The sequence below is a fragment of the Rhamphochromis sp. 'chilingali' genome (genome assembly GCF_963969265.1).
Source record: "Rhamphochromis sp. 'chilingali' genome assembly, chromosome: 2".
Lineage (NCBI taxonomy): Eukaryota > Metazoa > Chordata > Actinopteri > Cichliformes > Cichlidae > Rhamphochromis > Rhamphochromis sp. 'chilingali'.
In genome coordinates, this window is record NC_137930.1 from 16717180 (window position 1) to 16731020 (window position 13841).

Consider the following 13841-nt stretch of genomic DNA (forward strand, 5'->3'; position numbering starts at 1 on the left):
CTGGCCCTGTGTGGTGCCTGACAATAAATCTCCTCCTACATTAGGTTTTTATTTTTTTTTTGTTTTCTCACCCTCAGTCTGTTTTTCTTTTATGACAATAGGATTTACAGCTTCTGTTCGGCCACCATCTCAATTTCTTCCGTTTTTTCTCACTTTGCCCATCCTTCCATCACCTTTTTTTTCTTTACTCTCCTCCTCAGATTATTTTCTTTATCGGAAATTCTGCTTTGTTGTGCACGTTAAAAAGATCTGGTTAGGCACATTGCCCACATAACTACTAAAGTCATGACCACTAACATGTTAATGTGATTTGCCTATTTTAAATTGTGCTTCCAAGGATCCAGACTATGTTATTTTTAGAGTACTCTTGAGCAATAGTTCTCCAGGCTTTTTGAAGATCTTGCAAAGTTTTTCTTTGGACTTTGGCTGCTTCATCACTCATTTTCAGTCGAGTCTTTGTACCTGACCAGCTCCGAAGGAATGCTTTTTTTACTCTCTTTTTTTTTGTTAGGTCACTGAACACTAATTTATGAAACATTTAAGTATAAAAAGCACCAACAAGGTGATTTCCAAAGAGCTATCAGCTAATAATGTGGCATATCTCAGCATGGTGTTCAGTGTGTCCTTAAAGAATTTGAGGAAACTGGAAAAGTGAAGGACAAAAGAAGTTGGGGGAATAAAAGACTATCTGCAGAAGATGAGCAGTATCTGAAAGTCATGTCCTTGGCTGAGGTTACGCCAAATTAGATGAGAACTGGACTGAAAATCAGTGGCAACAGATCTAATGGAGTTATGAATCCACTTCATCCCTTAGTGCAGCAATGATCCCAAATATACTGTGAGTGCAGTAAAAGCATACCTGGATACAAAAATAATGAAATGGAGCACTATTGTAGCAGTGTGGGATATTCCTGAAGACTAAAAGAAAAGAGAAGAAAATTTGCCTAAGAGACGCGTATGTGCCTGTGCTCAAGAGTAAAGGTGGTCATACCAAATATTGATTAATATTGTTAGAATTGTGCTGTTTTTGCCTTATATGCTGTATTTCCACTTCAGTAAAGTGCTGCACATACTTCCCATTTTCCTAGCAAAGAAAAGAGAGGGGTGGGTCAAGACTTTTGCACATTATTGCTTGTTTTATATTGGCTCAGAACCCTTAGAACTTCACATAATAGTATGTGCATGCAGCTGGGTACCAGTAACAAAGTTGTAAGTAAATTATTAAGTACATCTCAGAAAAGATATCTCAAATCAGCACCAAAGAAAACGTAATAAAATGATCCTGATATTTTATTTAAGCACGTGATTATTTTAACAGCAGTTATCCAACCATGGTGCATAATTAAAAGGAAGCAAGAAGATTCAGAGTATCTTTAAGTTACGTTGTGATTACAGGGAATTGTTCTGTCAGCTGTGCAAATGGTGACAAAGTCTTGTGGTTGAAGAGAGTAATGGTAAGCATGTCCCAACTAGCCATTGCTAATGTTTATTAAATTAGCCGTTAGATTGGCTCAGCGCCGAAAAATGTAATCAAAAACGGAACTCTTTAATCATTCAGCTCCACACAGTGCGATTGCTGTGATTTAAACAAACTAAACAAACACATTAAATGGCAGTATGTCTGTGTAGGTTCTCAGTCATCCAGGTCATGGTAGTCTAAGAAGCTTGGAAAGAAAAGCGACTGAACTTCTTTACATTTCTTGAAGATGTTTCAGCTCTCATCCGAGACGCTTCTAAGACCAAATGGTGGAAAGTCCCACGTATTTAAACCCTAGTGGAAGTTGTCCCTTAAGGCAGACGTTGACTCACTATTGATCATGAACCAAGCTGTGACAAAGGGTGTGGGTCATTATCTGCAGAGGTTTCGGTTGAAACTGCTGTGACCTTGTCTCACCCTATCATGTGACCTATTGAGATCAACTGACGCAAGATGTGGATTGTAGGTGGCAGACGGTTGGTGTCTCGAGCTACTCGAGTGGACAGATGTGGAACTAAACAGTTAGTCAGTGTAACAGGAGAAAGTCCTGCTAAAGTAAAATGCATTGAACGGGTCAAATCTGATCTATGACTGTACACTGACTATGCAGGTGCTCCAGTATCCGATAATACTTATTCCAGTGCTTTTGCCAGAACCCAGTTAAACTGTTATTTATGATGCTGGATAAAAAGTCTAAAGCGGCATTAGGAGTAATATACTTATGGACATTAAGAACTAGGAATTAATCATGGTTTGGCTGGTATTTTGTAGTTTTTGAAGTCACAGTTACTCAAAATTAAAAATCTCAGGGATCTAGTGGATTATAGGTTTGTTAGAGAAATCCTTTCTGCTTCATACAGATTTGGTGTTTTAGCAGAGGGAACTCGCTCTCTTTCTCTTTTTCTAAAATTCTGCAGAATTTGAGATTTATTAACAAGCAGTCTTTCTGGAGCACAAACATTGTTATGGCAGGTTAAGTAATCTGTTTACTGCACAGATGGTCTGCCAATAAGAAAATACGTGCATTGTGTTTGCTGACAGCTGGTCTGCAGTGGGATGGATGAGATCCAGTCAGTCAGAACACAGAGTTCAGACTGAATTCAGCCAAGTATGAATTTTACTGGTTTAAAATGAAGTGAAATGACGGGGGGAGCTGACCAGGCACACGCGCTAAAGAGCAGCAGCTGAGTTAAAAAAATACCCCAAAAGCTGTGTTGCTGTTTAAATGATCGAGGCAGGCTTATAGAAGAGAGATAAAGCAAATATGAAATGGCAGAATAGTTGGCGGTGGAGGGAGGAGGGGGGGTAAATGGCATTTTGGAGAGAAGGGCGAGGAGATAAATGAGGAATTCTAAGAAGAACTGGGTGATGCTATCAGTGACTCTCAGACATGCACTTCTCTCCCCCAGCTCATTAATCCTATGTATGATGTCTCTGAGAGTGATTTATGAGCCATTATGAAAGGTGAGTGCAGCGAGAACAAAAAAAAAAAAAAAAGTGAGATCTGTGGCCATACCTAAAATAGCGGGCGAGGCACATTATTAGAAAAGCATCATCTGCATAAAAGGAAAGAAAGATTGAGGGAAGTTAATTGTGTTTAAAGTTGAGGCTTTTTCTCCAGTTTTCCTACTGGGAACACCTCGGACACACACACACACACACACACACACACACACACACACACACACACACACACACACACACACACACACACACACACACATCAAGATAAAAAAGGTTCCCATTGTCAGTTAATGACAACAAATTGGGTACATACGCTTTGCCTTCTGTGTGTCTTTTTTTAAAAACCTCCCATTCTTCACCTTTTCTCCTTCACCACCCATCAGCTTTTCTCTCCCTCTGCAGGAATGTTTGTAGACATTCGCCTCACTGTCTGTCTGCTTGTCAGCTTCTGTTGAAGACGTGTCCGTTTTTAGCAGAGCCTGTCCTGTCTAAATAGATGTGGGTGGCGTCCTGGCTTCGAGGGATGATTGATTCTATTAAACATTCAGCAGCGCTCGCTCAGTGCCATTCACACTGCTTACTAATTCATGGAGAATGAAGCGGCCTCATAAAAAGTCGGCGGTGTTCTTATCCCCTTGAGTGTTGCCTTTTGTTGTATGCGTTTCTTGATGCACATGTGCACGATTGCAGTTGTGCTTTTAGCCCCTGCTGCAAACTCGCACAGGTGTTCTTTACTTATTCTGGCTTTTAGTTAAGTTTCTTTTATAGGGGTGTTTTAAGGTCGCAGCACTTCATGTTCCAAAAAAGAATGATGAAGGTATAATTTGTTCTGACCTGCCAGGTGAGAGGAGGGAAGTTGTCAATCAAGCACAGTGTGTACACACCCAAAAAAGCTCCCAAGGACAGAAACGCACAATCCTTGCAGTTTACGTTAATTCCCTGTAAAAGGCATCCTGTCCCTCAGGAATATTACAGTGGGATAGCTGGTAGAAGGGACAGAGTGACAGTAAAATGGAGAAAACATGACATGACGGATTTTGAATTTGCAGCATGGTAACTAAGCATAGCTGACTTTTTTCTCTCCCTAAGGATTATCTTTATAACAGAGAATTAAAAAAATAGTACTATTATCCATCACAGTTTTCCATTTATCTAATATTCATATATTCATTGTTTCGTCTGACAAGCAGAAGGATGTGAGATTTTAAAGTAGACGGATTAGTCTTGGTGTCACTTGTTTTCTGAAAAAAGGCAGCTTTGTTTTCATCTGATAAAATATTGGGCACCTTGAACGTGCATTAGCAGTGGAAAAAACTCATGTTCAGGATTCTGCTCTTTTAAAGTTTTGACCATTAATGGACCATTTTTCCACAGCGTGTCTTTTTCCTGTCTCCCCGCCTCACCCCTAACCGGACGTGGCAGATGGCAGCTCCTCCCTGAGCCTGCTTCTGCCAGAGGTTTCTTCCTGTTAAGTTTTTCCTTCCCACTGTCACCAACTGCTTGTTCATAGTGGGTGTTTTGATTGCTGGTGTTTTCTCTGTAGAGTCTTTACCTTCCAATATACAGACCTTCGAGGGGACTGTTGTTGTGGTTTGGCGCTGTATAAATAAAATTGAATTGCAGCTTAATTACCGGTGTTATAAAGCAACATGCAGGCTATTCAGGCTGTTTTTAGTCTGTATGTTGATAACAAGGTGGTACTGCATTGCTTGCATGGAAGCACTTCAGTACACTGTTTTCTGATCCAGCTTTTGTGTAACAGGAGGTCGATGGACTGAATCAAAGGTTCACAGACTTCTTTTGGTCACTTTAAGTAAACTGGTATGAGTGCTTTTATGTTGGTCTGCTTAATTCAAAGCATCATAAATGAACTTCTAAAAGCACAGCTCGTCCATCACCTAAGGTTGAAATTGAGTTGATGTTTTTACTGAGTAATAGAGAACAGTGTATAGCCCGGTGGAGGATGAGTCTCATGTTGCTTCTATCAAACGACCAATCCTGTCTGGACCATTTAACTTATTTGCTTTTCCAAATTTAGTGACAAGTATCAACTTTTTCGTCAATATGAAATCAACCTTTTCGTTTTGAATCTCTTTCTTGTATCTGCACCTTGTTGGTTTAATGTTCACCAAGCTTGAAAATGAATCCGTTCATTAATTTAAATTAAAGCTGTTTTGCTTTTCTTTGTTTTTTTCCTGTTACTCTACACCAACAGTCCCCAACAGAGGGCCGGTGGGTTTGAACAAGGAGAAGAGATTCCCATGGAAGAAGAAACACAAGAGAAGAGCCAAGATGAAACGGGAACTTTGCCTTCGCTGTGTCTGAAGCAGGTCTACCCAAAGTACTCCAAGCAGTTCAACTACCTGCGGCTAGTGGAGCGAATCGCAGCTCTCTTCATACGCTTCCTTGGTGTGAAGGGCAACATGCGCCTTGGCCCCACTGCCTTTCGGACCTTCATCAGGTAGGTACTATTATTTATTACTACCACCAAGGAGGTTATGTTTTTGGCGGTGTTTGATTGTGTGCCATTCTTTCTGATCCTCATGAAGCTTTGTAGGGGTGTACAGCGGGCACCTCTTACAATCCATTAAAATGTGTCTTAAATCCACCAACGTCTTCAAAGTCAACTTAATGATTTATTGGTAGAAAATTGACACAAGGCCTTATAACTTATGATTCTTACAAGCGTGGTGTGTATTGTCAAGCTATATAAAGTACAGAATAAAGATTTAAATTAATATGTGACATTTAACCTCTGACCTCTCCTTCAAAATCAATAGAGTGATCGATCTGAAGGTCAGAGTGATAATAATGCTATATAGAGCTATTTAAAACTGTTTCTCACTGCCATTGTTTGCATTGACAGCATATAGGCATGTAGGGAATGATGGATGGTTGAATCTAAATATCATGTTTCTTTGGACTTCTGACCTCTTTAAGGTCAAATAAGGCAAAGTTTCAAAAATCTCTTTCATCTTTAAAACTATGCTTACAGTCCTGCTGCCTCTGTTTGCATTGGTAATACACAGGAAGTGATACGGGTATATGGGGATTCTGATATCACAATCTAAATACCTTTTTACATTTGACCTCTGACCTCGCTTTTACATTACATATCTGCCTTGTGGTTAAGTTGACCCCAAAATTTGTTCTGTCTTTAAAGAAAGGATTGTCTAGAGAATGAGCTGCTGAAGGTTAACACACTCAGTGCTTATTGTTATAAAAGTACATGTGTTTCTTTATACATAACTGCCCATGTAAGCTGTATGTAAATAAAGTCACATACAGTGATTCAGCAGTGTTGGAACGTGGGCAACAAATGACTGAAGAGTTGTGTGGTGCTAACAAAAGAACCTGGTGGAACATCTCCCAACTAAAGAGGTTAATAAGTGACATGAAGAGAGAATCCCAGAGAGGCGAGTCATGCAGGAGGAAAGATGCCAAAGGGGGTTCACCGTGCTGTGGAAAACTGCTTTAGGGTAAATCTTGCACAATTCATGCTTCTCAACATAAAACTGCAAATCTGGAATTTCGATGATATGCTTTACATAATATAAATATATATATATAAATAAATTTGAGATCAATATTTTTCCATATCTAAGGAGCAAGGCTGGAATCTAACATTCAGTGGTTGTGGTCTTTGAATCTCCCTTCATTTATTTAAAGGAAGCATGAATGTTGAATGCTTTCTACAGGTTTCAGAGCAACCACACGATGTGTTTGTAAGCTAAGAATTGCATTATGGAGCTTATTTTAGATTTCCTGTAATGTTTTTCAGGACTTGTAAACTAAGTGGCAGCAACTTCACAATGGCTTCAGTGGACATCCTCTACATAGACATCACACGCCGCTGGTCAGGCGCGACGCCCGACTCCAGAGAAGCAGGTAACGCCATACTCACAAACGCACAATAAATTATCACAAAGGGAAAAAATATGTGGAGGACAGAGAGCACGGGTGTCCTCGAGACTCGGCGCAAATACTGTGCTTGGAGATAATTGCTTGTCATTCTTTGTCAGATTTCCTCTGACACTGTAATTGAAATGAGCAAAGATCACACTGTGACAATGGAGAAGACTACCCGACATGAATTATTCAGACGTTGCACCTTCCGAGGAATGTTTGCGAGGCGGAGCGGATGGATGGAGATCACATGGACGAGCATGGAGGGGCCTGTACGGAGGAGATTGTGGACTGAATTTAGAATAAGCTCATACGTATTCAGGAAGGCTGGAGTCAGCGTCTGTTATTGTGTGTGTGTGGGTGCACTGGAGGACTTGTAAGGGACCAAGAACTGGGATAAAACTTAGAATTCACAAATATATCTATTCCAGTTAGACTTGGGATATGCGACAAATTAAAAAAATTACATCTAAATGTTTTCTTGCACTATGGATCTCTTCGATTTCTAGGTGGAGAACAGAGAAAGTAGAAAAATCTGTAAAACCTAAAATTCAAGTGAGAGTCTTCAGAGATGGAGGTTGGACTTTCCTCTCGTCTCATTAAATCATTTAACTGAGTTATGCTTTAGAAAATGATGCCAGCCTCTTCAAGGGTACAAGAAACATTTCTTATGTGTTATGATTACATATATAAGTTGTTCTACTCAACCTACAAACTACTGTAAAATATCCACTTTCAAGGTTTAGATGATATCGTTCAAATCTAAGAGAATGATATTCAGACGTTGTATTGCATTACTGTTAATACACTTTGTTCACCCTGTTAATGTTAATGATCGTAGAGATGTCCCAACACTTACTGTAAATCCTTACAAGTACAAAACTGTGGAAGTATAAATGTGGCAATGGTGTCATCCTCTTGCATAGGCTATGCCATAGATTCACCGTAGAAACGTAATTCAGGCGTGAGGCCTCACTGGCTGGTGACCCCTGGCAGCCTCCAGTTGCTAAAATGTGTATTACATGATTGGTTAGCAGGTGGTTGCTAGGGGTTTACACCAGGTTAAATTGGTCTCTAAGGGAGTGCTATAGTAGCTAGCAGATTGCCTCTGTTGCCCATAGTTTGCATGGAAGATGCTGACTTGCCTGCAGAACCTCAGCATTTTCTCTCTGAGCTGCAGTGAAACTTGAAAGAAGTGCAGCAGAAACTGGAAATGAAGAATCTGTGCCTTCAAAGTAAAAGTTGTCCCTTTGTTGCGTCAACACTTTTCAAAAGGTGCAGGTTTCACTTTTAAGGCGAACAATCTCTGTTTCAAGTTTATTTCCCACTTTTCATAGCTTTGCTACCGCTTGGCAAGTAGTAGTAGTCTTTGCAGACCACATTGGGGTCTTTAACACAAACCCAGGGCGACCATGGCAACCTGCCAGCGAGCAAAGCAACTACAAGCCTTTATGCCTTTTCAACCAGCCTCACACTAACACCTCCCAGCAACCTTCCAGCAAACACTCACCAGGTCAGGGAATACACTTTTACCTAGAGATTGGTGGTTGCTAGGGGGTCGGCAACCAGTCTCCAGGCCTGTAAGACTATAAAATGTCATTGGAGCAAACGCTGAATACTCTAACCTTCATAACGATAAGACCATTGTAGGACTGTTACATTACACAATGAGTCAACCATTTTTTTTAAAGAACTGTGACTGTGACAGCAAACATTTCAACATTCATTAACTGTGGGCCGAAGGTCTCGACTGAAAAAGTGAAAAGTGAAAGTTGTGTAAAATTATAATTCTATCTGGCTTAAACAGAAGCACAGACCTCGGTCAAAGCCCCGCTCTCTGTTCTAATGTGCAATCAAACGCCTTGTTAACAACCCAGCTTGATATTTTTTGTCAGAACAGTTTGGATCATTAGAAGCTTCTTCATCTGCCCATGTGTTCCACTTCGCTGGCAGGTCTTTACATAACAGCCAAGGTAATTAGGGCCCTTTAGAGGTGGTGACAGGTAGATTTTGTTACCTTTGGACAAATCCAGACTAGCTTTCCTCAGTTCTTTCCCATCTTTTTGCTAAGCTAATCTAACTCACAGCGGTTTCATAGTTGCTGAACAAAAAAATGCTTTGATCTTCATAAAGCTGCTAAGGTTCTTTAGGGAAATGTCAAGCTCTTCTTTGTGTTAGAATTGCTAGTTTATCACCTAGTAGCAGTATGAAATTACTGACTTAATGAACCTGGCCTTCTGCTTCACAGGGATGGGCTTGCAGGCGTTCGTCGAAGCCTTTTTCTACTTGGCAGCTCGCAGGTTCAAATCCCTGGCACTGAGGGAGCAGGTAGTGTCACTGCTGGAGCTGTGCGAGTCTCAGCTCGGGCCTCAGTCGGGCGTCGAGGAGAGGCGCTCTCTGAGCTGCAGCAGGGCGCTGCCGCGAACCGTCAAAACTCAGGCGCCGTGCCTCGCCAACCCTCAGCTCAGCTCTCCGGCTCCCCTCCGAAGGGCGGCCAGCCAGGACTACCGGCATCAAAGATTCAAGCCACGCTCGCTCAGAGCAAATGTGGAGAACTGATGAGAGGGAACTAGTCATCCAACACCCCCCCCCCCAAAACACTGCCTTTAGCATTCTCCACAGGAGCAGAGGAGTTAGGTGTCCACCCCTCCTCTGCAGCCCCAGAGAAGGACGAGCCGATGCCCTGCTGGCTGACTCGCAGGAGCACTGTTCTCTTACTGATTGCTTTTTCTTCAGAGGAGGAAGATGCCCGCAGGGGGTTGTTGGAATGGAAATGGAAGAAGATATAAGGAGGTCGGTGCATTTCCTCCCATCCTCCCGGTAGGATCATATATGAAGAACACGATCCGGTCAGGAGGAGGAAATGGCTGCTTTTAATTGACTTACTGATTCTAGAAGGCAGCTATATGCCTCCCTTTCACATTTGTCTGGTAACCCTTATGGTAAAACAAACTTTCTTTTCAGGGATAACATTAGACGCTCCACACATCACACATAAAATAAGGAAAAGGGAGAATCCTCAGTGTATTATGTTCTTGAATTTGCACAGCAAATATTTCAGCTATATTACTTTTGCACAGAAATGGACGTGACTGGGCATTTGTGCGCTCACTGTTTGAACTTGTGTGTGTGCGCGTGTGTGGTCACCGCTGTATTTATTTGCATTTAGCTTAGCGGCGAAAGCCTGTTGACAGTGAGCGGCTCAGCTGTGCGCCTTCCACGAGCCCATTAGCGACGAGTTAAGTGAATAAGTATTCAAAGGGAAAAAGGGCCGCGCGGCCACTTATCCTCTTTCAGTTCAAGCAGCTATTCCAGTCAGGCAGCCGCAAGACCTCCAGCCATTATGTTCTTTAGAATGTAGCCACACAACTGCCATTGGACGTAGATGTCTAGAAATAATTGCATGGCGAAAATGTTTCACAGATTCTTAAATGAGATTTGGTTAGAAAACCGAATGCCTCATAATTCCAGAGTAACATGGCAGCTGCTGCTGGAAGGTCGCTTGTCTTTTTCTTTTATGCTAAAATTACTAAACCAATGAAAGAAGTGCAGTGTGGCAGCTTGTGGAAAACAGACTGAACTAAATATTTAAGAGATTTCTGCTACACATACTGTAGGGCTAACTTATTTACTGTATTCATGATGTGAAGTAGATGTATGAGTTATTAAACACTGGCACATAACATGAATGACATGTATTGATAACACTATCAAACGAAATAAACACATTTTGCTCTTTGAACTGGAGATGTGTGGGTTCGTGCGGCCGTGATAACGACCTGATATTAATGTACGACTCGTGTGTGCGCTATTGTTATAGCACCTATGAGCGAATTCACCTGTGAGCTCATTAAAGGGCACCATTTGTCGCACATAATGGCACCGGGGTTGGCACTCTGAGTTGTTTACGCCGCCGTCTTCAACGAGGCTGATGGATGAATTTAAAAACGGCTCGCTTTTTACTCGCCTTAAGACGGCAGATCTGTTTCGCAGCACAGCCATCTGCCAATGTTTCCCCGACCTTCTGTTGCAGAGGCTGCCAGTGCCAGCTGATGCTGCAGCTCCGCCATCTTTAGTCATCACGGTTCTTTTGTCGCTGCTGCTAATAACCAGCGGTGCTCCGAAGCGCTTGCTCATGACCCCAGTTGGTGTGTGTAAAAGCACAGATTGGAAGAGTGTCACTACAATTATATCTTTAAATTCAAGTTCATCACTCTGTGCTTGCTTTGTTAGTTGTTGTTCTGTGTTAAGACCAGCCTGTGGGTTTCTCGTTTATAAAATGAAAAGGCTCGTCACATACAGTACTGTGCAAAAATCTTGTGGCACCCCTCATTTTTTTTTATATTTTGCTAGACAAATTGAGAATCGATGCAGGGTATTATTCAAATGTTCAAATATAAATGGAAGTAATGGTATATGAAACACAAATAATCACACAACTTCAGCCTTTTCTCCATTTCCTTTCCTTAACACCAGATGCATCAATTGGAGCTTTGTTTGTTTGTTGTTTTTTTAAGGTTAGCTACTTCTTTTACTTCTTTTTGTCTTGTACTTCCTCAAGTTTTTAATGACACAGTGCACACCATGCTGGAAAATGCCACATTTTCAGCTAATAGCTCTTTGGGAATCACTTTGTTGGTGAAACAGTACTATTTTAAGTCTGTCAAACTGTATTATCTTTGGCAATTTTCAGTATGTTGCGCTAATTAGCTAGGAAATCCCAACCATTAGCATAGGGTATGGTTAGGTTGCCAGATGATTGTGAGGAACACAGAAAGACACCAGTTTAGCTCAATGTGCATGTCTTTGGACTGTGGCAAAGAGCCAGGTACTGGAGAGAACCCCACAGACGCAGGGAGAACTCCACACAGAAAAGCCCCAGCTGGTTGCTGGATTCAGGATCTTCCACGAGCTCCTAGCTGTGATTTTCAAAGTTATTATGAATACAGAAAAATCTGGGCAGATTTTGATCCACTGTGCAATATCCAGGAAGTGTCTGTTTTTTTTTTTTTTGATGAAGCATTTTAGTTAGATCAAAACTGGATTGAAGGGGAAATGATGTATGCACTCCGCATTGGACGGGAAACCATCTCATCTGAAGCAGGTGACTGTGTTTTTTCAACTTTTGGTATCTTTGAATCCTGAATCTGACCACTGGGCACCGGTAAGGCTAGTCATTAGTAGATGGACCGATCCGATATTACCTATCGGTATCGGTCCGATACTGACCCAAATTACTGGATCGGATATCGGCGAGAAATAAAAAATGTAATCCGATCCATTAAATATCAATAAAGGACCTCACAAAACTTGCTACACAGCGTAACTCGGCTCATAACTGTAGCACGTGATAGAGCAGCTGTGTGTATTTGTAGCCTTGCTACCAAACCAGCATTTCATCTCAGAGAAAGTGATCCCAGAGAGAAGTAAAGTAAGTGTATAACATTATCTCTGAATGTCTGTAAAGCATTCCCATGTTAAGCTTAACAACAGACATGTGGAGCGACTGCCTCTTCTCTCTCTCTCTCTCTCCTGCTGCTACTTCAATCCTGAAACTGCTTAATGATCAACTGATCGGCTTTTCTGTCGGAGTCCGTCTCTCTTCTTTGTTTTTGGCCCATTTTGCACCAGAAAGAGGAAACCAGCGGCTGAACAACAGCAGCACATTTAACCTTGATAAGCTGTTGTTAGAATTTATTTAACATTACTTTCTACACCAGGATCATTTTCTGCGTAGCTGACGGCTGGTAACTGTGCAGGGGCGGATCTAGCAAAGTTTAGCCAGGGGGGCCGATGGGGCATGAACAGGGAAAAGGGGACACAAAGACATACTTTTCTTTCTTATTCTCATTTAAAATGTCTAGCTTTTAATAAATAATTATCTGAATCTTACACCCAAAGTTTTAATCTGATGTATAGAAGTCCATTACTGTATATAGTAACTGTTAAGTCTAATATACCCTAGTAAGCTATAGTACTTTTTCCTTTGTGAAAGTACCATCTGTGAATTCTGCAATTCTGTTGAAGAAAGATGTTGAATCTATTTAATTATTCTTGAAAAATAAGTTATTTCTGTGCATTTCCCCCCCTGCATCAAATTAAATTTGATTAGATCGATTAAGCATCATGAGGTGGAGGGTGGGGGGTGGTTCCCTATTTTTTTTTTGCTGGGAGTTTGCAACCCTATTAGTTAGGTTGCTTAATATTTCCGCTAAGTACTCTTTAAAATACCAGAATAGGGAGGATGGTGCAGGTTTAAGTTTATTAGATTGATCAGTGTTGCTGAACTATGACATATTTTGGACACAGTGTATTTTTTACATACAGGTATAACAGAATAGCTTTAGTGTTGTTATTTATTTAAACTTGGGTATAAACTTATACAAAATGCAGCAAGATATTAAAAAAAGTTTTGATTAAAAAAAACACTATCGGATTCATATCGGTATCGGACATAAAAAAAAGTGGTATCGTGCCATCTCTAGTTATTAGTAGTAATAATGCTTTTTTTTTGTAGTTTAGAGTTTTTAGAAGCCTGACATGCTAAACATGTGCCTTTGCTGCAGGGAGACACTTGTTCCACTTGGGCAAAGAAATAAGTGAGCTTCACAGAGAACAAGAAGGCCTTTCCTGTAAAACACACCAGTTCGTGTGGTTGGCTGTTACAAATAAACCTAATACAATTTGAATATTTTCAAAGTACATTTCTATTTTCTTTCTGTTGCACTTAGAACAGTTATGATGTTTTTTAAAAAAAAATATAATTTTCAGCTCACTTTACAGGAATTTCAACAAAATTGCTACAAGCTTCAGGCCTGTTTTAATTTTTTACCCGATGTGGGGAATGACAATCAGGCAGTATGTAGGTCAGACTTGCTGAGTGAAACAGACACTACTTAAACTGTACTTCCACAAAAAAAAGCTGCCTTTGCCTTTGGACCCTGCTACTGAGCATATGTTCTCTCTAGCTGTTTGTCATCTATCACAGCCTGCC

At 41.0% G+C, this 13841-nt stretch overlaps 1 protein-coding gene across 6 annotated transcripts in view; it reads left to right on the top strand.

Moving 5' to 3' along the window:
- The window catches only part of ttll11 (tubulin tyrosine ligase-like family, member 11), a 29908-nt gene extending 16584 nt beyond the window's left edge, over positions 1-13324 (top strand). For 2 of the 6 annotated variants that reach the window (XM_080875796.1, XM_080875797.1), the window contains exons 8-10: positions 5157-5402; positions 6723-6829; positions 9096-13324. In XM_080875796.1, coding sequence (XP_080731922.1) covers positions 5157-5402; positions 6723-6829; positions 9096-9406 — 664 coding nt within the window. In that variant the 3' untranslated portion in view covers positions 9407-13324. Of the gene's footprint in view, positions 1-5156; positions 5403-6203; positions 6421-6722; positions 6830-9095 lie in introns of those variants that run through there. The other 4 variants (XR_013970853.1, XM_080875793.1, XM_080875794.1 and 1 more) reach the window with 4 other exon arrangements.
- The last annotated feature ends 517 nt before the right edge of the window (positions 13325-13841 follow it).